Source organism: Exophiala aquamarina, assembly GCF_000709125.1.
Source record: "Exophiala aquamarina CBS 119918 chromosome Unknown aczIA-supercont1.14, whole genome shotgun sequence".
Lineage (NCBI taxonomy): Eukaryota > Fungi > Ascomycota > Eurotiomycetes > Chaetothyriales > Herpotrichiellaceae > Exophiala > Exophiala aquamarina.
Window position 1 is genome coordinate 518,059 of NW_013550574.1, and position 23,797 is coordinate 541,855.

Here is a 23,797-nt window from a genome sequence, read left to right on the forward strand (position 1 = left end):
TCGCTCGTCGTGACCTCCACTGATGCATCTAGTAGAAATGGGAGTTCTGTCGTAAGATCTGAACATGGACTGCAGGAGAGCTTGAAAATGGGTTGCAATCGAGATCGAATTTCCCAGTAATAAGCTTCAAAGAGGGATCACCGCCGTTATGCCGCTGAACACTCCCGATGCCACCCAATTGTGGACATCCCACGAGCTGCTGGAGGCACCAGCGGGAACAAATTAGGCACTTTGCAATGGACTACTGATGCACGGCCACCACAGTAACCATGTCCCTGTCGCTTTCATGCAGCTGAAATCCCAATCCGAGAATGCTGTTCGGCCTCAAGCTTTACATGTCTCCGATTCACGTGGCAACACTCTCCGAGAAACCCAGCCTCTATCCGGTGGAACTCAGTTGGCTTTAATTTGATCAGCAAGGGCAGATATTTGCATATGGTAATACAGGGACTCGTATCGTTCCGAATAGCGCCATGGACGTGACCCACGATGGGCCATAACCTCATTTCGTGCGATAAATGTCTCAACAATGTTGGCCTGCACATCCTGGGATCTCCTGCACTACTGTCTGAGGAACTCTTACGCAAGCTTCACCCCCTTACTGATCTTGCTCCCCAGGCTTGCGCTTCCAAGGTTGAGATCCTCCAAGCACGGATCATCAGCGGCTAGGTATACGCGTCGAGATTGTGACCAAGAATAGACGTTAAAGGTCTGTAATGTATGGTACATGCACATTGTGCAAACGCTCCCGTTTCCTGCGGACGTGGCCTCTTCCTCGACACTTCCTAATGACATCAAAGTTGTTCCCAGCCGGCAGCCATCCCAGCACCGTTGAGGCTCACACCGCAAGTGCATTGCTTCTCGGCCTGAGTAAGATTTGCCACCATGCCCATTATGCCCGATCGCCCTTGAATTCCATGAAGAACTGCCCGTGAAACCGCCAACTTTATGTCCCTTCCTGTGAACTCAGAAGCTCGGGATTCTCCCCTGTTGAAATGGCGAGCGATGGAGGATTTCGTTGCAAGAAGAGCCTTTCCATTCAAGAATACACTTCAGTAGAGGGGCGTCAGTTTCAAAGGACAGTTCTTCTGAAAGCTGTCACATGATCAATCAACTCCAAGGGAATGGAATCACGCGTCAAGAGAAACTGGGCACACAAATTTGCTGAGCGCTACCACCAAAACTTTGTCAAGTGAGTCGCTCAGTCAAGCGTGTATAAAGCATCTATCTGCTTGATATCACGACGATGGATCTTCTCTCTCTTCTCTCAAGAGAAAGCCAACATCTTGCTTGGGATACGCTTCCCGGGAAAACCATGATCGAGGAAGTTTATTCGAACGGCTGCTATTCTAGCCCTCGCCACCAGTTCTCCCTGCCGTGGTGAGTTGTGGGAGTACGTGCGGCTCTTTGTGGGCGACAAGGTAAGGGCCCGGGTAGGTGGCACGCTCGACAGCGGCTGCAAGGTTTGAATCCGCGCGAAGATTGTGAAGACCTCTACACAGGCCACTCATGGGGACTCGTTCAGACTCGATGCAGGAGTGACTCGTAGCTTGCCATTATCATTTCCTCATTCTCAAAGACGAGAATATGTTGCTCACCATCCCTGATGGCACAATGCACGGCAGTCCCAACGACCGACGAGACGAATGAGAGCCTGCTTCGTCCGTGTTGATATTCTCGTTCGATGAGAAGCCTCCCTACCGGCCTGGAAACTGGCTACGCAAGATAACGTGGCGCACTTCTTCACTGCCGGTGATTATTCCGCAATGCTTGATGCCGAGGTCGTTGCCTTTGCGAGCTGGATACAGGGGAGGTCGCTTGTCAATTGGCGGACGGGGATTGAGCGAGCTATTTGCGTGAGATGCTCTTCTCCATGGTTGTGACATTCTAGCCCGGCTTCGCGGAACTGTGAGACTTCCCATCTAGGTATGTACCCGTCCCAAGGAAGTTGGTAGTCTGATTGTACCTCCTAGTGTAGGTAGATCCATGGGAAGCGCGAAAAGATTTTAGCCAGTCTAGACGGGCTTTTGAGGACAATATGTATTCTTATTTTCATTTGCCCAGTCATTACATTCGTAGCGTGGGTGACAGATCAGTGCTCCAGAAGTGCCCTCCTGGCATTCATAATACATGGACACAAATATCACCGCGTTGGCAACTCTCACCAGCAATACTTCCTTACAAGTTTGCCTGCAAGGGGTCTTTGTTCGCTTGGATATCAGACTTGCTCAACATCTTGCCTCTCCGCATGAGCTCAGCGGTCTTGGACATAACAGGATCCCACTGCATGCTAGCCAGCGCAACAACCTCCTCACCCTTGGTATAGTAAGCGACGAATTTGCTGTTCTCGGGCTCGCCTTTGAGGATGAGATCGTCGTAGCCATTAACAGTGTTGCCGCAATACCGCAACTGAGTACCAAGCGCAGACCAGAAGATGGGGATGAATGGCTTGGGCTTCAGGTTGGGTTTGGCGATCAATGCACCCACCGTGCGGCCTTGATTTTGCGCCACGTTCCAGTGCTCTATCCGAACTGGCGAACCACCTCCACCTGGACCGTGGTAAGGGTAGGTGGCAATATCTCCAATGGCCCAGACATCAGAAAGACCCTTGACGGCAAAGTTCTCATCCACTGCCACGCTTCCATCCTTCTCCAGCTTGATCGCAGAGTTGTCTTGCAGGTAGTCCGTTGCAGGCCTGACACCAATGCCGAGTATGACAAGGTCCGCTTCTAGTTCTGTGCCGTCCTTCAGCTTGACCGCACCGACTGAGCTGAGCCCGACTACATTTGCAGCCTTGGAGGCTGGAACCGCGGAGTCTACACTGGCATTCATGTAAAACTTGGCCCCATTCTTCTCAAGTGATTTCTGGAAGATCTCGCCGACCTCCTTGCCCATCACACGCTCGAGTGGTGCTGCTTCCATGCCTACAATGGACACAGTGTTGTCCTTGGCAAGGGCGTTGGCGACCTCCATTCCGATAAAGCTGGAACCAACAATAACAATTTTCTTGCCTTTGTCACCAACAGCATCGACAATTTGTTGAGTGTCCTGAACTTGTCGTAGGAGGAAGATGTTGGAGAGATCTTTGAAACCAGGCAATGGCAGTTGTCTTGGCGTGCCACCACTGGCCAGGATAAGTTTGGTATAGGGATGTGACTTCCCAAGTTTTGTCTTGACTTCCTTCGAAGAGAAATCGATTGAGGTGGCAGTGTCTGATTCGAAGCTGATGCTGCCGTCGGCATACCACTGTTCAGGCTGAAGGTAGATCTTGGAGGCATCTGTGATGAGGGCTTTGGAGAGCTTGGTCCGATCTATGGGATATCCTTCGTTGGAAATGACGGTGACTTTGCCTGGATAGCCGAGTTCGCGCAGTTTCATTAGAGCACCAAATGTCCCTGATCCCCTGGGAAGTTGTTAGCCAATTGTCTTTTGTCTTCTGCAGCCAGATCGATGAGGATGGCTCACCCTCCAACAATCACAACTTTATCCTCCGAAGAGGGTTTCGTTGTAATCTTCACTTGTCGTTTCCCATCCTTGATGTCCTTCTCTATCCCCTTGACATAGACCGCGCCATTCTTTTCCTCGACATCGAAGGTGTGCAACGCAGCTGGGCCGGGGGAGTCTTCGACGTCGCCAGACTTGACGTTGAAGCATGCTATTTAATCCTTCTCATCAGCCACTTCCAGGAGATGGAGAAATCCAACTTACCTCCATGCCAGGGACAGGTCAGACGGCCTTCAGGTGTGAGGACGCCATTCTTTAGCGGCGCACCATAGTGAGTACAGTTGGCATTAACAGCGGATATCTTGCCGTCAACCTTGACGAGGAGTACTTTGCCGCCCTCAATGCCGTCGACTTCAGCTTCGACCTTGTCAAGTTCCTTGAGTTCGGCAAGAGTGCTGGGCGATTTCAAACGGAATGCTTGAGCCATGGTGTATGGAGTTTGGGTAAAAGGCCGGATTGAGGGCAAGGCGAGGAGCGGTGTTCTCGGTCTTAGTGGGCTGATAGAACCACGGCGGACGGGGGTTACTGCTAGTGGTGGTTGACAAAGACGAGCGAGAATAATCGGGCTGGGGCGGGAGAACATGAAATAGCGAAAGTGAAGAGTGTTGGAGGAGATTGAGATAGAGAGGGAGGAGGGGAGTCAGGAACTCAAGTATAGCAGGAAGCGAGGTGGGCAGAGCTATGAGTGGTTCAAGTGCGTGGCATCATATCAGATACTAAAGAGTACGACGCACGGAGTCCTGGCTGGACGATTGAGGGGGATGTACCGTGGCTATGGCTGTGATGTGATCTGGATTTGGACGCCGACGCGTAGAGGGGAAAAGAGGAAGGTGGAGAGGATGAGACCATGAAACTCCGTCTCCGGCGAGACATGCGAAGAAGCATGAGAGTGGCAGTCCGTTCCAACGGTTGATTGTATCATCATGGACATCACGGCATCATCGTTGGTACTCGACTGCAGACACCAGTATGCCTATAACTGCATCGGACTAGGCACGCCGGGCGCCATGCAGAGTACGACATATGCTATGCTATGTTGAACTGCAGCTCACCGGAATTAATGCGGGCTTGCGTCATTCCCTCCTCATGAAGATCCTCGTGGGGCGCGTTGCGAGTTCCGTGTCGCGTCCAGCCAATTACAGACAGGCGATTACATAGTCCAACAGTGTGCACATCACGCGGTAGGACCATAGATCGCTATCACATGACCAGCATCTCTGCTGTCACGTGGCCGTCGTCCTCGACAGTCTCGACATGATGCTCCCTTCACGACTTACTCCTCTTGCTCCGCTCATCAATGCGCCAATCCTCCCATCTCCTGGAATTTGTGATTGCATCCGTTGCTGGTTCCGCTCAAATTTAGCCCGATCTTCTAGTAGCGCACGCTTCTCAGCCTCCTCATCCAGCAGCGTCCCATCAATCTGTAAAGACCATTTATGTCGGGCATAGCCAGGCACCACCTCTGTATCCACCACCCGAAATTTCAGCGTTCCGTCAACAGTACTGCCACTCGCATCTGTAAAGATCCCAAGATCATTGCCGGCGTAAGAGTATTGCGTGTATTGTTCCTCATCCCCTGGCTGGTCCTGATCCCGTGTATTTTGATCATATCCGACCAGTTTAGCCTTTCTGCCTTTCTTTTTATTCCGTTTCATTTCTTCTTTCGTTGGTCCATTCCATTTCCAGTCCTCCGGTATTCGACTGCCGCCCACGGCGGTCTGGAAGTAATTGTAGCTGACCAGACCCACAAATCCCTCCGAGGTCACATTGGTCCACCCGTATAGCTCATCGCCTTTTTCAGGTCGGAACACTAGCAGTGTTGCTGTCAGCCAGACCCAAGAAACACCAAAGTCATCAGCAGTTCGAGCCAGGACATCTCCATCCGACTCCGGCGAATCAGTGCCGGGACTGAGAAGAGGAACATTGATAACTGAACTGGCTTTCGCTGAGAAAACAGGGTCTGCAAATCCCAAGACGATGCCTTTCGCAGGGGGGAAATATGTCAGAATGAGCGGTGCGAGGTGAATCGCAAGGACCGAAGAGCCAGCTGTTTCGAGAGATATCGCAGGTATTGGAACATACAGAGATATTCGTGTTGAGTAGAATGACGTCGGATCTGTCGACTCCAGTAGACCTTCAATCACATCTTCAACATCATCGCCCCCTGGAGTATCTTCGTTGGCCGCAGCCGCAGCTTCGGTAGTATCTGCTTCGTCTTCTTCCACCGCGTCCGGGAGCTCGATGTCCGCATGCACTGTAGGTTCTTCCTGCCCGCCATTTTCCGAGATTCCATTCCGCTGGTCCATCAGTTTGTTCTTTTCCCTTTTCTTCTGCTTCTTCTCCTTTTTCATCTCCTTTAGCTCATCGCTGGCCGGTGTGCCGACTCCGGTTACAGAGTCTGCGAGTTCGACGCGCTGTTTCTTGTTCTTCTTGGAAGGCTCTTTCGACTCTGCATCATGCTTTCTCTTCTTCGGCGTCGACACAGGTTCTCGGGATGCTTTCCCACCGTCAAGTTGGACCGACATCATGTGCAATGGGGCTATCGTTGTTCAAATCTCGCAGTGCGCTCTTCTCTACAAAATTCTCGAAAATGCGTCGGCACCCGGAGAAATATTTGCCCGATAAGAGGTCTTGGCACAGGCACCACTCGGTACGCCGCATTTTGAGCACGTTCCAACATCCTCAAGCACGCATAAGTGTGGCTAATAATGCATGACGGATCAATACAGCACAAAACCAGCCTCGATGGTCCCACAGGTCCCTGAAATGGGTTTGGAATATCCTGCGTTATCTGTGATACAAATACCCTAGGGCATGGCTGGTAACGATCCCTTTGTCTAAGTATGTCTCGCCGACCACACAAGAAGTCCAGAAATGGATGCCTCGAATGCAAAAACAGACATATCAGGGTATTTTTGCCGTCCAGAAAGCCCAGATCTTGCCAAAGCTCATTACCTTTTAGTGTGATGAAAGTCGCCCTGGATGTACCAATTGTCGCACGGCAGAACTACGATGCTCGTTTCTCGGGAACCACCCTACCTCAGTTGAATCAAGGCCATCCTCCCATGGCAACCAGTTGCCGACGAAGGCTTCAATCCACAATATTTCCACCAGCAGCTCACCCAGTTTATCGATAACGCCTAGTCGGAGGCCACATAACGGCCAGGATTTCTCCGGTCCTTATGTTCTAAACATGACCCACCTCCAACTGCTCAACAATCTTTCCAGCAAAGAATTCCTGTCCATGGAGGCCGATGATCAAGTCAGTATCATGTCCTCCGTCATCTTCGCCAGGTATATTCTGCCAACACCTTATCTTATCCATGAAGCACTCGCCCTCTCTGCGCTGCACATGAGCACGAAAAGCCCTGAAAGCCAAGGATTTTATCGCCAGTATGCCACTGGCCTTCAAACCCGCGCTTTGGCACTATTCAACGACAGCATCCCGGTCTTAGACCTCAATTCCACCAATTGCACACCAATGTTTTTATTCGCTTCACTGATTGCCGCTCATCTCCTGTGCGACACTCTTCATCACGAAAAGGCCAACCTTGACCATTTCATTGAAAAATTCACAAATTGTTTAACGATTCATCATGGGATTCTAGCCATCTCAAGCCAGTGCTGGGACCTCCTCCGGGAGACTGAACTCGGCCCGCGCTTGACTCTTGGGGCAGAGCTTATGCGGGCAAAGGATGACTGTGGGTCGGACTGCTCTGCACTCAACGAAATGCTTGATGCCGCAGATATAAGTCCAGAATCGTACAATGTGTATCGGAAGGCGACATCAGAGCTTCAAAAAGTCTTCGATGCTGAGCGTGCATATCCTGCGAGCCAATTTGACAGCCAATTGGTGTCTGCTTGGCCGATCAGCGTTTCCTCCGAGTATATAGACCTACTCAGGCAACAAACGCCTCAATCTCTCATTATTCTCGCATACTATGCAGTATTACTGCATCGGTCCCGACACTCGTGGCTCTATGGAGAAGAAGGTGGGCGCTTTCTTATTGAATCCATCTGTGGACGTCTTGAGGCCACTTGGCACGACTGGCTGAAGTTTCCAAAATCTGTTTTGTTGGCATATCCAGCTACTTGAAACACAGAAACGGCTTCGAAAACTAGTGCCCTTTTCTAAGTTCTGATCCACTTGCAACTGGGAGCTTCGCGTTCTCTTTTACAACGCATGGTGGGCGAAGTAAAAGCGGCAACGTAACTTTGCAGCTCTTAAATGTTTCTGCCTATCCACCAGTCTTACTATTCAGAAACCCAAAACAATGCAGAGATGTCTTGCTTACACACAGATGGGCACTCCATTGTCGAAAGTGGATCAAACCCTCCTGGTGTTCGAATACGCGTACATTAAACCCAAAACGGACGGCTAGGGGGATGCGCGGAAACTGGTTGCCCCTGCGAGGGCTATGGGCCAACCCTCTTGGTCAGGGTATACAATGACTTCTTCGATGACAACTTCTTCAATAATGCTGGAGCCTGCACTTACAGGTATATAATCTCTCTGTTTGTTCTGTGAGAGACGTTGATTTCAAATCTGACTTGTTATTCCCGATACAAGCTAGCTCAAGCCAATCCTTGGTTTCTAAACTCCTAACGAGACTTGACCATGGCCCAACTCAAACCTCTCGAAGGAGGAGATTATTACCTGTGGAAATATCTCCCATCCCTTCCAGCATCCATCATATTCATCGTCTTATTCACAGCTCTCACTATCGCGATATGCTGGCGAATGGCAAGGACAAGATCCTGGTTTTGCATTCCGTTCGCGATTGGTGGATTATGTATGTTGGAAATATCTGTTTCGAAGAAGCTACAAGGATTCGCAGCTAACGACCACTAAACTATAGTCGAGATCATTGGATATGTGACCCGTACCTACGCGCGAGACCACACAGACAAGATTCCACCCTATGCCGTCCAGAATACTGGAATTCTTCTCGCACCTGTTTTCTTCGCTGCGTCGATATACATGGTTCTGGGTCGGACCATTCGAGCTGTACACGGTGAACGCTTCTCTATTGTACGACCAACGTGGTCAACTAAGATATTAGTAACCGGTGACATCCTCTCATTACTAGTGCAAGCTGGAGGTGCAGGCTTGATGGTGTCATCAAAAAATCGAGACATGGGCGAGTACATAGTCATTGGCGGGCTGTTCATCCAACTTGGCGTTTTTGGCTTCTTCATTATTTACACCGCCGTCTTCCACAACAGGATGAAGAAGTATGATACAGCAGAATCTTCCCACCAGGGATTCGTTCCGTGGAGAAAGATGGTGAGCATGCTATATGCTTGTAGCGTTCTTATTGTCATCCGTTCGGTCTTCCGAGTTATTGAATACATCATGGGCCAGGACGCATATCTACTCTCGCACGAGTGGACAATGTATGTCTTTGACGCCGTGCTGATGTGGGCCGTCATGGTCATCTTCTTCGTCTGGTTCCCTCAAGGACTGCAGCCTAAGAAGGTTGATAGCATTGACATGGTTGGCCCAAGTCTTGCATCTGATGATGACCCGAAGGCCTAATGGAAGGGGGCTTTCCCTTTAACACTGCGGTGGAACTTTGCATCAAAGAAGCCTCGAGTACCGCTTCGACAATGGGCGGATTTCCTGATTGGGAGCCTGAAACCTCTGCGAGTTACGCGAGTTAAGGAAATCACCGAGCGCGAACTACTGATGCTTCTGGACGTTTGAAGACATCTCTGCCGCCATAAGAGCATACATTATAAGCTGTTTATTCTGGATGACCAATCGCACGGAAGAGCCTATCGCCCATCTCAACAGGCGCCCTTGTGAATCGCTTGACAGTGGGCCCATCTCGATATCATAGAATGGAAGACAATCATGGTCGCTTATCACTAGAAGTTTTATACGGGCTAAGTGGCCCTCACCTCTGTGGCTTCCTTTGACTTTTCAAAACCAATGAAACCGTCAACCGGCCTCGATCCCATATCTCATTTGCAACTAAATTGAGAAGCTATCCACATACAACAATGAATGCGGCGAGACGGAGATCTTCCGCTTGGTTTTGTACCCGCACCAACTGGGCTAAGGACTGCGCATCTTAATTTGGCTTTTTCGATGACAACCCAAGTCTTAGCTCTTGCACTTGATTCAGGTCCGAATGACAATTTTGGCTTGCCCAAAATGGAGTTTTCGAAGCAAGAGAGCGCCAAAGATGATTACCTGGAGAGGGACATGTGGCGGGCCTCAACTGATTCGTGTGTACAGACACTGGTGGCGAGCCTGTCATCAGCGCACCTATAAAAGACGAGACTAGGAACACCTCCATTCAATGACAGGTTATCCGGGGCCGTGGAAGAAAGAGACGAGATGCACCGCCACGAGCAACTCGAAGCTTGAAACGCCGACAAAAACCAGTGATGCGAGCGATCATGCTGAAGGCTCTAGTTGAAGTCTAGTTGGAGAAAAGTGCAGACCTGAAAGCATCGCAGGGTATGAAAGTTCTATGGGACATAGCTTTTTGGCCATCGACAATCCAGCATTTCGCCCGACTCGGGCATTGTAGAGCAGCATCTCAAGGCCGTCGCGCCGCCCGTGGGTACTAGTTAAGTGGCTGATAGGGAACCTTCAACTCTGGATCTGACAGTATGAATCAATCAACCGTCCACACATTCTTTCATCCATCATTTGGCCTCGAAGTCCTCCATTTCGAATCATCCACTTCAGCGGAGACAATATGAATCTGCTCGGAAAACCCTCGTGTATCGAGTACAGTGTGCCCAATCAGTAGCGCGAATACTCATCTCTGCGCTCGTAGCCGCCTCCACCTCCACCACCATAGCCGCCTCCCTGACCGCTTCCGTACCCACCTCCACCTCCACCAGAACCATACCCACGGCTCTCCCCTCCACGCCCATATTTCTTCTTCTTATCGTCATCACTATCCTCGTCATCGCTCTTCTTCTTGCGATGCTGCTTGTAGCGCTTATGATCGTCGTCCTCGTCATCATCATCCGAGTCTTTCTTGCTGCGCCGAGCGTATCCGCCTCCTCGGTTCTCGTCGTCGGAGTCGTCGTCCTTCTTGCCGTATTTCTTCTTGTATTTCTTCTCGTCGTCCGAGTCGTCTTTGCTGCCTCGTCGACCCTGCTGTCCGCCGTAGCCGCCGGAGGCGCCGTAGCTGCTTTCTTGCTGTCGGCCACCGCCATAGCTGGACTCTACCTGTCGACTACCGTAGCCGCTGCCTCCAGTGCTATAGCTTGAATCTTGTTGGCCCCCGTAGCTCGACTGTGCTTGGCGGGCGTGACTTGATTCCTGCTGGCGACCACCATATGATGACTCTTCGTGGCGTCCATAGCCGCTGCCACCACCAGAGCTGTAGCTAGACTCTTGCTGACGGCCGTAGTCACCACCTGACAAGCCATCACCTCGGCTGCCATAGCTCTGCGATCCGCCATAGCGTGATGATGCCGATTCGTGCTGTTGGCGGCCGCCACCATAACCGCCCGAGGGCTGATTATCGTTGTCACGTTGATTGCGTCCATAGGGTACAGAGCTGAATTCCTGTTGACGTCCATGTGAGCTTCGATCATTGTCATCGCCATAACGCCTGGTGGATTAGATTAGCTCCCATGCTCCTATACGGAAATTGACAGAGCAACACTCACCGAGTCTCCTCGCGATACTGCCCGCCGCTCATTCGCTCCTGATGATGGACTTCACTTTGCATGTGACTTCCAAAGCTGCTTTGCTCATAGCGGTTGTACTCCTCGTGGCGTTTTTCGCCGCCTGGCCCGGTTGTGCGAGTATACTGCGCTTGGCCATATCGATCTCCGGATGAGGAGTGGCCAACCTGAGTGACAGTCTCGGTGCGCGAACCATCTCGTCCGTAGGTATCACGCTTGAAGGTCTCTGTGTCTTGGCCCAAGCCACCTCCAAGGATGTCGCCACCAACTGCGCTGGCGATGCCACCGACGAGTGAGCCTAGAACACCACCACCCACAGCAGCACCAGCAGCCTGGCCGATTTGACTAGCCACTTGGTTTGATTGCCGCGCCCCTTGGCTGCTGCCACCGCCACCGATGTTGAAGTTGGCCATGCCAAGCGGGCGATTGCTACCGTGGCCATGGTCCTGGACTCCTTCTTTGTGGTTCTTTCCAGTTTCGACACCACGTCGACTGAGCTGGTCGCGCAAGCCATCCTTCTCACGCTGACTCTTCTCTCCCCACCATTGCTCAACGACACCAAACATGAGGCGACGGCCATCGCTAGCACCATCCTGCCCACGATCGCGAAGAGCAGGGTGATGAAGAATGCCCGCGATGATCCGATTTAGAGTACGATCAATATCGATGTTGTCGTCGTCCCAAGCCGCAACGATCTGTGGAACAACCCACGCAACAGTCTGACGGGCGACTTTGCCGGCGGGCTCATTGAGTATGTTGGAAAAGTGATCTTTGGAAAGCATCGAGTGAGTCGGATCCGAAGAGTTGTCATCATTGAAGACAATATGCTGCTTATCCTTGCTGGATTGGATGATTTCGTTCGATCCGGTGTTGAGTTCATTCTTGACCTGGTTGATGATCGGAAGCAGATATGGAGCAAGTAGGGAAAAGACAAACTTGTTGACTTCCTCCTGAAGTGACTCGAGGAGGTCGGGCAAGATTGGAATCTTCTCGATAGTTTCGGTGATTGATTGCATGATCTCGTCATGCCATTCGATAATAGGATAGATCTGCTTCTGAACATCATTGAGATAATTGGCCCATTCCTCTGGCTGTCTTGGTGAAATGCGGGTGTTTTGCATTTGGTGGGCAGCGGCATTTTGTTTCAGCTCGTCTGCTTTGCCCGCCTCGTCTTTCCCGCCAAAAACTCCGTCTGGAATCTTGTTGAGGAGATCTTGAAGCACGCTATTGTCTTGTCTCCCATTCTGATACTGATTCAAGGTGCCCTCGAGTTCTTCGATTTCACTTTGAGTTGCCTTGTCGTCGAATTCGCCACAGACCGAATGAAGGAAATCAACGCCGCCGAAGGTTCCTGTAACAATTGGAAAGACAGGGCCGCGGACCCCATCAAGCTGGATCTCAGTCCGGCGGCCAACATGTGGGAAGACATTTCGCTCGCCCATTTCGATCAAAGCCAGCTCGACATAGTTGGAGTGCGCAGCGTAATCTTCCAGACAATGGGATGCAGTTCCCAGAAGCCGGAGCGCTTCATAGAGATCCTTCTTGTTGTTATTTCTAGAGTAGCGGCGACCCAGCTCAATCGACTGGCCAAGGAGACGTCTCACCAGCCCGGCGGATGTATCGATACCGGCACGTTCGTTGGCAATGTAGTTCTTAAGTCCAGTCTGTGGATCAACAGACAACTCACGTCGCTCATCGATGGGTCCTCGTAGACGACGATCATATTGTCGGGCATCCTCATTGTCTGCATAATCTTTGGGGTTGCTATGATGGTTAGGTCAGATCTGTTCGTTTGTCCAGGGTGCTCTCAATCACTTACTCAATATGTTCTTCGGGGCGGTAGCAGCCAAGCCTCTGAGTTGTCACTTCGAATTCACCAGAGCCGTAGCCAAATGACAAAAATCCTAGTACCCAGAGCAAGATACGGATGGCTTCGGCGCTGACGTATTTGACGGTGCCGACATCTACAGCCTGAGAGTAGTCTCGAAGCCAATTGCCAAAATATACCTTGTTGAATCAGCTCAAATTACTTTTTACCAAAAACAGAATTCAGGGAACATACTCTCTTGACATCAAGCTTTGTGAACTTTTTACCGCCCATAGCTCGAGCCGCAACGAGCGTAAGCAAAGTGTCCTCGAGGTCGCCATGGCGCCAGTTCTGGCCCTCGATTTTCGAGGTCGAACCAATATTCCCAGCACCGAAGGCATGAGCAGGTCTTGCCAGCAATATGATGCCAATGGCACATAGAAGAAAGATGTTGGATGTTGTTGGCGCCATATCTGGTGGGGTTAGCGGGGTATTCTTAGCCCCTGGTGATTGTAGGGTTACCGAAAAGTCAGCTTCAGAACAAGGGGAACGTTTGGGTTTAGAGGTAGCTATGAGAAGTAGCTATAAAGATCAGTATTCAGAAGTAGACTGAGAGAGATGAAGTTGATCAAGGAGTCAACGTGAGTTCATGAATCGGGTGATGAGGGCAAGGTGAGGTTGATGTCATTGTGTTTGAATGTTTCATGTCTGTGATTCGGCCCTGTTTCACATGCTGCTTTCGACCAATCATGGTCCGATAAGGACATTGTGGGTCTTGGCGTGCCAAGCTATGCCAAGTCTCCCCTTTGCAAAAGGCACGTGCGGTCATTGACGGCGGACGCAGCCTCGCACGTGAGCCCCAAGTCTTGCCCCGACCCCTTCAGCCTTATTCCGAATTCCGGCACCGTTTCGTTGATGACCGGCCCGTTTCTACAAATTGTGTAGAGGTGCGAAACACGCAAAACGGAGCGATGTGCGCCTCTGACTGCCTCCTGTGGCTCTTTCATTCGACCGATTGCACGTGGTACTATGCGTGCCTCCAGCTACCCATGTGTCCACGTTGACGGCATCACACGGATGAAGACTCAGAGTTCCTGCCAGAGGATGATGAGATCATGGGCGATTCAGCCCCTGCCCGGTGCGTCTCTATGCGCTATCAACAGTGAATCTACGTCGCACTTGGCACTTTCTTGCCCCACGTATCTGTTGTGACATAATTACCCTTTTTATCACGTTCGCTTGGTCAACCCATGCGCTTGTCCTCAGAGTGGACTTCCATTATCAACCGGTCTATCACAAATAGTCCTCTACGAATACGCCGGACGCGAAATTGAAAGTTATGGTGATTGTATTGGAGCAATCTGGCGCTATTGTAACAATGTAAGATTCAAGGTGATAGGTTTTACTTCAATACTTTAAATACCTTTATTCTTCACAAACATGTTCCTTCGTTTCTCAGACCACATCAAGCTCCAATACCAAGCCGATCAAGATGAAGTACAGCCTATTCTCTGCTCTATGTTTCGCAGCCTTGTCGCGAAGCACTCCCGTCAAACCCACCAAATCATGCAAGGAGTACACGATTCCTCTTAAAGTCATCTCCGAGAACCTTAAATGGGCTCTCGGCGAATTCGAAAGCAATGAAGACATGGTTGAGTTCAGCGCTGCCTCCGGGCGACGAGATGCCAGCACTACTTTTCACCCGTTTACCCTCCCTACGCTATCAGAAACCGCGATATATACTATCTCCGGGACATATTGTGAGCCGGTTGGTGAAGGGGACGGAACAGTCATATTGGCCACGCATGGGGCCGGTTATGATAGAAAGTAAGTGAAAGCCTGATAAACGTGTAAAAATTAACCATGGCGCAAGTTACTAGGACCCCAAAATCCGACGTGAGAACTACAGTTATGTGGACTACGCCATTTCGCAAGGTCATTCAATCTTCTACTACGACAGACTGGGAACAGGCAAGTCTGATATGTATGTTTCCCTCTTTGGGCATCATTCTCACTCCTGAATATTAACTTTGTGCAGAATATCCGGCTATGTTGCGCAAATATCAATGCAAGCCTCCATCCTGGCCGAACTTATTCCACTCGTTCGCTCCGGCAAATTTTCATCTCCGCCTTCCAAACTCGTCCTTCTGGGCCACAGCCTTGGAAGTGTAGTATCCAATACCGTCCTGAACTCGCATCCAGAAATGGTTGATGCCACGATCCTCACCGGCATTGCATACAATACGAGCTCGACCATTCCCAACCAGGCTAAACAGCTACGCCTTGCAAAGCTACAGAATCCAACAAAATGGGAAACACTAGACGGATATGCGGTTTGGATGCACATTTATTCCAATAATCAAGAGTATGATTTGAGTTATAGTTCTCAAGCCGTGTCTGACAAAGTGTCCAGTTTTTTCAAGGTCCCGTACTATGAGCGAGATGTCGTGCAGTATGCACAGGACAACCAAGCGCCGGCCGCCCTGTTGGAAAACCTGAGTATCAGAACTTCTAATGTATCTTCTCCTGGCTTTACCGGCCCTGTCATGGTAAGTCTCACCCTCTTCGACCTTTGAAACAATAAACATGACCGTACATCGAGACTGACTTGCTCCTTCAGATCATGAGGTCAGAACCCTGCAAGGACCCGCGTGAATGCCTCTAGCTAATGTCAAAACAGCGGCGAATACGATTTCATAGCTTGCAATGGCTACTGTCCAGGATTCTTGGACGCTCAGACCCGTGAAGCGTTCACTAATGTGCCAGCGAACAGACTGGTTACCTACTCGCATCCGAATAGTGGACATGCAATCAATCTTTCGCGGTCGAGTGGTCTTGCTCAGAGTGTGGGCTGATTCATTGAAAAAAACACAGTTGAATGCGACAGGGTCTTTCCAGGGCATCGACAATTTCCTGAGCGAGAACGTCATCTGATCATGCGTGGGAATTTGTTGTCCTGGAGATTGACAGCTTACCAGATTGTAGAGCTGGACTGGCTAAACTTGCATTTAAAGTTCAACTCTAATCCTCTGGGGTCGGACCCTGAAGTGGATTGAGCTGGTGATTATACTTCGGACTTTGCCACGTTTGGAGGTGATGCCTTAATACGCGTTGGTATCATCGCTATAGAGCGCTTTCTTTCCCTTGAAGTAGATAACTAATAAATCCATTTTCCCTAGTACGCCAATTGTGAGTGCAAAGTATGTCTGTTGACAACATTAATTGCATGCAGGTAGAAACCTCAAGTGCGTGTACACGCATGTCGAAACATTGCATTCTCCTATTTAACAGCCGCACACATCAATTTCAGGAGCCAAGCATCTCCTGTGTATCCATCGCAGTAGTCTCGAAACTGTTCGAGGGCGGCCGTATCGATAGGTGCATCCAAAGACGAAGAACGGTCGCTAGAGCCGTCGCTGATGGTTCCTGGGCCGTATGAATCATGTTTCGGCAATATATCTTCCGTGATGGTTGTCCCGTTGATGATCCAGCCGGAGTACCTAGGGAAAGCTTCTTTGGGAGGGTCCTGTGGCCCAATTTCTCCTAGTTTGAGTCCACCGCTTATGCTTGTTGGATTTTCAGTGCTGCCTTCGATGCAGAATTCCGAGGTGAAAACATTATCTTTCCTGCCTTTGAACGCAATTTCCGCAACCCGGTTCCAGAGCACGGTCTGATCCTGGAACATCTCGGGGGTCCACCAGATTCGGCAATCGGAGGCTTCGTAGAGGAAGTGCAGAGGCGTTTCTGTCTCATCGCCCATTCGGTAGGCATTCATTCCATTCACATACACTCCAAATCGTTGAGTAGCCACGGTCGTCCACGACTCAAACATTGGATCTGCTAGTGAATTGTCTTTTGAGAGTTCATTGGCATAGGTTGTTGGCCAGTCCCTGAGAAAACTGTGGTCGAAAAGCCTACTACCTTTGACGCCGCCGACTGTTTGCATAGGTCCAGCCTGGGCCCTACCACCTATGGAAATACTCATGAGCCCGAACTTGCTTTTGAGATTTTCAACAAGGATAGAGCATGAAGATGCGCATGTCCTACACATTAAACAATTAGTAGTGGTTCGAGATAGCGTAAAGCAGAATGTCACAGGTCCTCTGACAAATATCTTCTCTCAGAAAATTCAAGCTGAACGTACCCGTCTGTCAGAATTACCATGTTCTCAGGAGCAAAAGGCCTCTTGGCTTCTGGGTTGGCAAGGGTTATGTCAAAGGCCGATTTATCAAGAATCGTCCAATCGTTATTCGTGTAGTTCTCTTGAAGAAATGCTGTGAAGTTTCCAGGGCCGGACTCAAATGGACCGTAGAAATCTTCGAGGTTTTCAAATTTTTTATTATCCGGGGTCTGGATTGGTTGCCATGCAAATGGGGAGAAGTTCCACTCCGCCTGGATTTCAGCTTCATCCAGGCCTGTAGTTGGATCTTTGTTTTGAGCCTCGGTGGTGTTGACGCTGGAACTCATCACCATCGCGTGCATGACGCCTGATGCACGGAGGTTACTCTTGGTATCCGGGTTGGTGTCGGGAAACAATTGTACCAGAGTATCGAGAGCTAGGAAAACTGTGCCACCCCCATTCATGGTTAGGTCGATGATGAGCTTGTCCTTCCCTGCTTCAGTAGATTGCTCCAAAACTTGTCCTACCGCTTGCTGAAATTTGGTTTCCGTATCAGACTGGTCTGGATCAAAGCCCAAAATAGCAAGAACGGCAACCTTGTCTGCAACATCGCCATCCCAGTATCCTTGAACACTGTTAGATTCATCATATACATTTGGCGACGGGTTCGACGGCAGTGTAATCTCTCGTTTGGACAGTCTCATCTTTCGCTTTGCCGGCACTTCCTCAGGTTCTTCCACCACGACACAGAACTGTTTATAAATGTCATCTGCACTTGTTATGTCGGTGAGGTTTTTGTTGATGGTGACCACTGTAGGATAGTTTTGTACAGTGCCATTTTCAAATTCAACCGTAGTCTCAGACCCCGGGTATGAAGTAGGCATGGTAAAAGTGTCGTACGAGCCGTAAAACTTGCAATTGTACAAAGCGTCAGGGTCCTGCGAAGTACCAGTTAACGAGTCTAATTCAAGGTATTGTTGAACATCGATGCCGTTGATGGTGGCAATTGCGGAATATTGAGCATCTTCAATTAGTTGTGGGACGTTGTTTTCATCCACGTAGAATCTATCCCCTTTTCGGTTTGTCAGTAGTCAAATTCCAAGCTTTCTTGCTTAATGATACAAAACGAAATGGTAAAGTGGTAGGTATTTGCGGGGCTTCTGAAGACATATCCCGTCCAGACTACCCTTCGGTATACATATCATTTGGCAAGGGAATACTCAAATTGTGCTTACCAAAAAGATAAACCGAGGGAGTTTCAATGCCGTCTTCCGATAGCGAGATTAGGGAGCCCATCTGTCTGTAAAATGAGAAAACTCCCAACAGGTCACCGTTGATTCCGAAATGGTCGTCTTTCCCCAAGGTTGACAGTAGGAACAAATCGAGCTGCATGTCATATTCATTCGAGTACTCGTCGTTTTCAACTTTCGAATATATTGAGTCCATGGTCTTCGCGAGGTCTAAGGCGGGCCATAGATAACCTGATGGAGGAGTAGCCGTATAGTCAAGAGTACTGTGAACCTCGAGAAAGCCTCTTAGACTCCTCAGCGCTTCGAGTGCTGGTTCTTTATAAAGAGGGACGGATCTGAGACAGTTGTAGGCAACTTCAGGCGCGAGATCCTCCCCTATGCCTTACTCAGCAAGAAGTGCAGAAACGTAGTATCTGAAAGTACTTGCCATTGATATATGTCAATGCTGCCTGTGCACATGGATCATCGTTAGTTTGTCTCGAATGGATCGCGCCGCTTATTACTAATGTGACCAGCCCGAGAAAAAAGAGCACCAAAGGGAGGAACCGCAACATGGTTAATTAGCCGAACTTGGCTGACTCTTTCTAGATATGTTCTAGAAAAACGTTTAGTATGTCTGCTGATGACTATTCGGTGCGTATTCTCCAAAAAGAACAAAAACGCCCTGTTGCTGCAGAGTAAGATAGAGTAGAACAGAACTACATCTTGAGTTTTATGATGGGGAGGAAGGATTTCCTGGTATGTCCCAATTCCCATTTGGCCTCATGCCAGGATGAAACGAAATCCTTCAGCCATGAGACGCCAAGGCACGAAGGCATTCTCTAATCAGCCAGAGTTTCACCACCTTGGGGCTCTAGGATTCTAACGACAGAGCCGCAATCCATCGATAACGATCTCGACGGAGTATCAGGCTCTTTTGGAGGGACGAGGGAATTGATCTACGCACAGGATCTCGTTGTTCAGAATATAAGTACGATGTGTCAAGGCGCTCTGACTACTACAAGGGTCTCCTTGCTGGAGCTTAGAAACTTCGAGGATGTTTCAAGAAGGATTCCACGTGCCAAGTTAACAAGCACCATTGCCAAGATTTTATGCGAGGCTGAGGCGAAATCCGAAGGCTAATTCTTCGGCCATGTATCCGTACAGTCCAATTCTGCGGCCTTCAAAGTAAGGCGGGACATCCTGTGCTGTCACCGTTTTTATGTTTAAAGCTTGTGAATTAGACTTATTACAAGACGGAGTATGGATAGAATCTACAGCAGATCGTTCTATATCGTTGCTCATGTCGTGTTGGCAATTGTCAACATTTTTAAGGTATAAATGCTTAAAGGGCTGGGCGCCCCGTAAAACTACACACATATAGGTGGCATCCCCTGCCGATTCTCTACAATCTTCATAAAAATTTTTGTCCTTGCGCATCATCCACGTCGAAGGAGCTTCGATAGCGCCTTGATGCTCTATGGTTAGAGAACTCTCCGAGCTCAGATGACCCGATTCTGTTCAACTTCCGCAAAAAGACACGATCCAGACACCGAATCAAGTACGGGGAGTGAGATCCTACATTCATGTGGAAGCGACATGGTCCCGTCCGTCGGAATAAGGGGTTCGAAATATGTTGGGAAGACTGAAAGTGAATCTCGCGGGTATACGGGAAAGCTATCACATTGGTAATGCGGAAATGAGCATGCGTGGCACGGGGGAAATCCGACATCCCCTCACACATGGCCGGCATTGCCGGCGTCGTACTCTGTCAAAATGCTCCGAATTATTTACTTCGCTAACAAAGCGAGGAGATAATGCGCGTGAGAGCGAGGGCTTTCGGTCAGCAAGCCCCTTCCTAGGTAAGGATAGGCTGTGCCGGCTTATAATCATAGTTAGGATCCTATACATAAGCCTGGATCTAAATATAGACTTACATAGGTTCGGCATTGTTAAGTATCCGGGAAACTCTGGAATTTGCGGCCTTTTATGGCGTATGACCCCTGTCACGACTGCTTCCGATGGGGGAAATACGGGGGAGCCTCGAGGCTCTGAAAGAGGGAAAGGCCCAGGGGAGGGTTGTTCTCGATCTCCAATAGCTGCATTGGACAAGGGACTAACTAACCACGCCAACGTCAACAACAGCGAATACAATTCATTCTTAGTATCTGTGAACCCTCATACAGAGCAAAGAGCTAAACATTAGTGGACCCCTATCAGGAGCGCCAAGAGCAAGGCGACGGAACATATTTAGGCGAGTTTTGTGTCAACCCAAGGGTGGAAAGAGACCGCTTCCATAGCATGTTGAATGCTTGACATGTTTTGACCGTTTGCTTAGGCCAGTCCATTCGAGTGGCTCTCCGACAATGTATTAGTTCATTCGCGTGAGAAAAGCATTTTGTAGAGTATTTATTCGATATTGTATGATATCCTAAGTCCGACATTGAGTCTCAAGCTCCCTGCTGAACTGGCTTTGGCCTAATCAGGAACTTTTGATCCCAGGGACTCGCCGCTCCCCGATCTTTCTGTCTCATCATCTTATCTGTCATACTTGAATCTATCTCAATATCATACAGTTGATACAATCGGGTGAGCGTCAAATGAATGCCAATATCTGCGAGATGTTTACCGATGCAATTCCGAGGGCCATGGCCGAATGGCTTCGACATCGCTCTCATATCTGAGTTGACATCTAGCCATCTCTCCGGGACAAACTCAAGTGGACTAGGGAAGAATTTGGGATCACGATGGGTCGAGTAGGCAACGGTTGCCACGACAACACCTTCGGGGATAAATTTCCCCCCGATCCTCTTCCCGGGCGAGACTCTTGGAAATCCTACGTTGAATGGGCCCCACAGTCTTAGGGTCTCCTCAATGCATGCATTTAGATATGGCTAGTTTGGTTAGCTGATAGAATAAGGAAGCATTGGCTGGGGCGATCAACTCACTAAATTCGAGGCTTGTTCATATGTTGGTGCCCGGTCATGGTTGGGGAACGCGGTGCGAATTTCCTCGAGCAACTTCTTTTTCACTTTTGGTCTCCGTCCAGTTTCCCACAAGAGATACATGGAAGTGATAGCGGTCGTATCGCTCCCGGCAAGCAAGAAAATGATAGTATTCTCTACCAGGTCTTCGAAACAGAGTCTGCTGCCTCCAGTTTCTGCATCTCTAGCATCAATCAAGTTCCGTAGAAAGGTACCCTTGGCAAAACTGTCCCCCTCCTTCTCGATTTGTGCCTGGAAATTACGTACGCTCTGCTGGACGAACTTTACAAGTTTTCCGAGCCTCCCGTACGCTTCCTGAATGCTTGGGATTGGGACGTATCTCAGCAAGGGGAAGAATGACTGGACAGGGATAACCACAAAACTATGAAGAAAAGTTCAATTAGTCCCGTGCAATAAAAGATAAATATTCGGCATTAATAGATAGTAAGATAGACTTACAAGCAGTCCATGTCAGCATGGCTGATCTCGCCACGTCCAGATAGAGCATTAAGAGAGAAAGCATGTGAGAGTAAGCGGCGAACTCTGGCATGCTCAACCTTGCTCGTCGTGTTGAATACACTAGTAGCACCTGTTGCGGTCATCTGATCGTAGAAACCAGGCTCCTTCAGACACGGATTAGAGCTCTGGCCGTAGATATCCACCCACGACTCCATGTCAGCAAAGAAGAGTTGGTTTGTCGCGACTCTGACCGGGCTGCCATATTTCTGAATCATATCGTTTTGCCAGTGGCATCGGTTCATCTTGAACATTTCGACCATTGGAAAGATATCGGTGAACCTGGCCAGAAATGGGCCTGGGTACTTGGAAAGAGGGTGAAACCATATCCTGTAAATAATGACACACACTACATAAGTCACCAGAAGTACCCATACTGCTGTGATTATGTTTTGCGGCCGATGCTCGTAGTGTGCTGTAAAGATATCCATAGCGAAGCCAGATTAACCGTAAGGTTGATTTGGAAGCACGTCTTTCCTCCCAAATACTCCGGGATGACAACCCTTGTCTCTGATATAAGCTGTTTGTGGAAGAGTCTGGGGAATTAATCACGAACTGTTTCCGCTCACTGGGTCCACAATGAGGGGAATGCTTCCAGGAAGACCCGGTACACCCGCGAGACTTACCTGGTTGCGTGGATTAGCGATTGGTGGGATTGGCGCATGGTATGGCGTGTACGGAAGGGACTTGTCTCGTCTTCTCGTATTCTATCTAGAGGAGTGCAATCTGAAATCTTTACGTGTCGCTTTTTCTCAACGGATTCAGCGCTTAATATATCTCAAAACTCCAAGGCTATCTCAATGTAACTACCCTACTCGGTCGGCACATTAGCCCTATTGCCACTTGGCTTTGGCCTCACGGGCTTAACTAGACCGATCTCGCCCATACCTCCGAACAAAGCATCCACAGCCATAGATACTACTCTAGCCAACGGTGTAAACTATGAGAGTTCTACGGGACCCCTGAGCGTAGCAGCTTACACCCAATACACGACTATTTTACTAGGTACCTAGAGAAGGCTTTATGATTACACTCACTGTACAGGAAGCACCACGTAAACAGGTATTAAGGCCGCTTCGGTGTCATTAACGCCCGTAAACCCAACCTTCGTAATGAAATTGCCGGTGTTAGAGTTCAAGGTTTCTCGACATAGCGTCCATCAACAGGGTCGTGCGAGCTATCGTTGTAGTGCTACTGTACTGGCCTAGGTACTGTAGTATGCATACCCTCGAGCTTTAGTTGTGTCTTCGGCAAAGGGAACGCTATATTGTAAACACGTGGATACGAATCTTAAACCGATGGTGAACTCCAAGGGTCTAGCTTTTAATTTATTGAAGACTCGTGTACAGATTTTGGTAACGGTTAACAAAGGTGGTGAATGGAGAAGCCGGTGCCCGCCGAGCAAGTACACGACCCGAGTCTAGTGCGGACCGACAAGATTTTTGTTTTCATTATTCACTTTCTACGAGTTGAGAGCTCGCTATAGCTACCCCCCTCATGACTCCGGCCGGTCTACTGGCAGCATTGGCAGACCAATGGTGGGCTAATTTAGTTCTAGAAAGAGAAAATGTCTCTGCCAAAGCGCTCTAATAGATACTAACGATATTTTAGTAGTAGATAATACTCCGTATAGGCAAGGTCGACGTCTACTCGCCAATGTCTTATTTGTCAAGGGCACTTCGAGGTTTACAGGGTATATTAGAAAATTACGTCTATCTCTTAATATATCGACTACTAGTAGCGACTCCTCTTTTTCGACGCTTCATCCTCTAAGCACGACTTTGCCACTCCAGCTCCTTTCATTCCAGAACGTTGGCTCATGATCCACGCACCGCCAACCATCGGAGAGATGTTTTACAACAGTTCCAATTTTCACCTCGTAATTGCCTTGGGGAAAAAGTATGGGACCTCTAGTTTAAAACGAGCCTTGCCGTCTTTCAAGGCACTATTGAAAGTTCTTTTTAGCCTCGCATATGTC

At 49.3% G+C, this 23,797-nt stretch overlaps 8 protein-coding genes across 8 annotated transcripts; 3 read left to right on the top strand and 5 right to left on the bottom strand.

Annotated features, from left to right (window-relative positions):
- Positions 1–2,178: 2,178 nt before the first annotated feature.
- A1O9_10723 (uncharacterized protein) lies at positions 2,179–3,931 on the bottom strand (the record flags this gene model as incomplete). The annotated part of the gene is made up of 3 exons (XM_013400411.1): positions 2,179–3,403; positions 3,466–3,655; positions 3,709–3,931. 3 exons carry the CDS (start codon positions 3,929–3,931, stop codon positions 2,179–2,181), a joined length of 1,638 nt encoding a protein of 545 aa, XP_013255865.1.
- Positions 3,932–4,727: 796 nt separating this feature from the next.
- On the bottom strand, positions 4,728–6,029 carry A1O9_10724 (uncharacterized protein; the record flags this gene model as incomplete). The annotated part of the gene is made up of 1 exon (XM_013400412.1): positions 4,728–6,029. The coding sequence occupies one exon, from the start codon at positions 6,027–6,029 to the stop codon at positions 4,728–4,730; it is 1,302 nt and encodes a 433-aa protein (XP_013255866.1).
- A 668-nt stretch (positions 6,030–6,697) lies between these two features.
- Positions 6,698–7,600, top strand: A1O9_10725 (uncharacterized protein; the record flags this gene model as incomplete). Its single annotated transcript, XM_013400413.1, has 1 exon — positions 6,698–7,600. One exon carries the CDS (start codon positions 6,698–6,700, stop codon positions 7,598–7,600), a length of 903 nt encoding a protein of 300 aa, XP_013255867.1.
- A 522-nt stretch (positions 7,601–8,122) lies between these two features.
- A1O9_10726 (uncharacterized protein) lies at positions 8,123–9,043 on the top strand (the record flags this gene model as incomplete). The annotated part of the gene is made up of 2 exons (XM_013400414.1): positions 8,123–8,297; positions 8,364–9,043. The coding sequence occupies 2 exons, from the start codon at positions 8,123–8,125 to the stop codon at positions 9,041–9,043; spliced, it is 855 nt and encodes a 284-aa protein (XP_013255868.1).
- A 2,098-nt stretch (positions 9,044–11,141) lies between these two features.
- On the bottom strand, positions 11,142–13,441 carry A1O9_10727 (uncharacterized protein; the record flags this gene model as incomplete). The annotated part of the gene is made up of 3 exons (XM_013400415.1): positions 11,142–12,927; positions 12,983–13,170; positions 13,226–13,441. The coding sequence occupies 3 exons, from the start codon at positions 13,439–13,441 to the stop codon at positions 11,142–11,144; spliced, it is 2,190 nt and encodes a 729-aa protein (XP_013255869.1).
- Positions 13,442–14,462: 1,021 nt separating this feature from the next.
- Positions 14,463–15,904, top strand: A1O9_10728 (uncharacterized protein; the record flags this gene model as incomplete). The annotated part of the gene is made up of 5 exons (XM_013400416.1): positions 14,463–14,797; positions 14,880–14,954; positions 15,009–15,335; positions 15,384–15,519; positions 15,845–15,904. 5 exons carry the CDS (start codon positions 14,463–14,465, stop codon positions 15,902–15,904), a joined length of 933 nt encoding a protein of 310 aa, XP_013255870.1.
- A 346-nt stretch (positions 15,905–16,250) lies between these two features.
- On the bottom strand, positions 16,251–18,536 carry A1O9_10729 (uncharacterized protein; the record flags this gene model as incomplete). The annotated part of the gene is made up of 3 exons (XM_013400417.1): positions 16,251–17,013; positions 17,115–18,162; positions 18,326–18,536. The coding sequence occupies 3 exons, from the start codon at positions 18,534–18,536 to the stop codon at positions 16,251–16,253; spliced, it is 2,022 nt and encodes a 673-aa protein (XP_013255871.1).
- Positions 18,537–20,769: 2,233 nt separating this feature from the next.
- A1O9_10730 (uncharacterized protein) lies at positions 20,770–22,073 on the bottom strand (the record flags this gene model as incomplete). The annotated part of the gene is made up of 3 exons (XM_013400418.1): positions 20,770–21,213; positions 21,268–21,685; positions 21,763–22,073. 3 exons carry the CDS (start codon positions 22,071–22,073, stop codon positions 20,770–20,772), a joined length of 1,173 nt encoding a protein of 390 aa, XP_013255872.1.
- Positions 22,074–23,797: the final 1,724 nt, after the last annotated feature.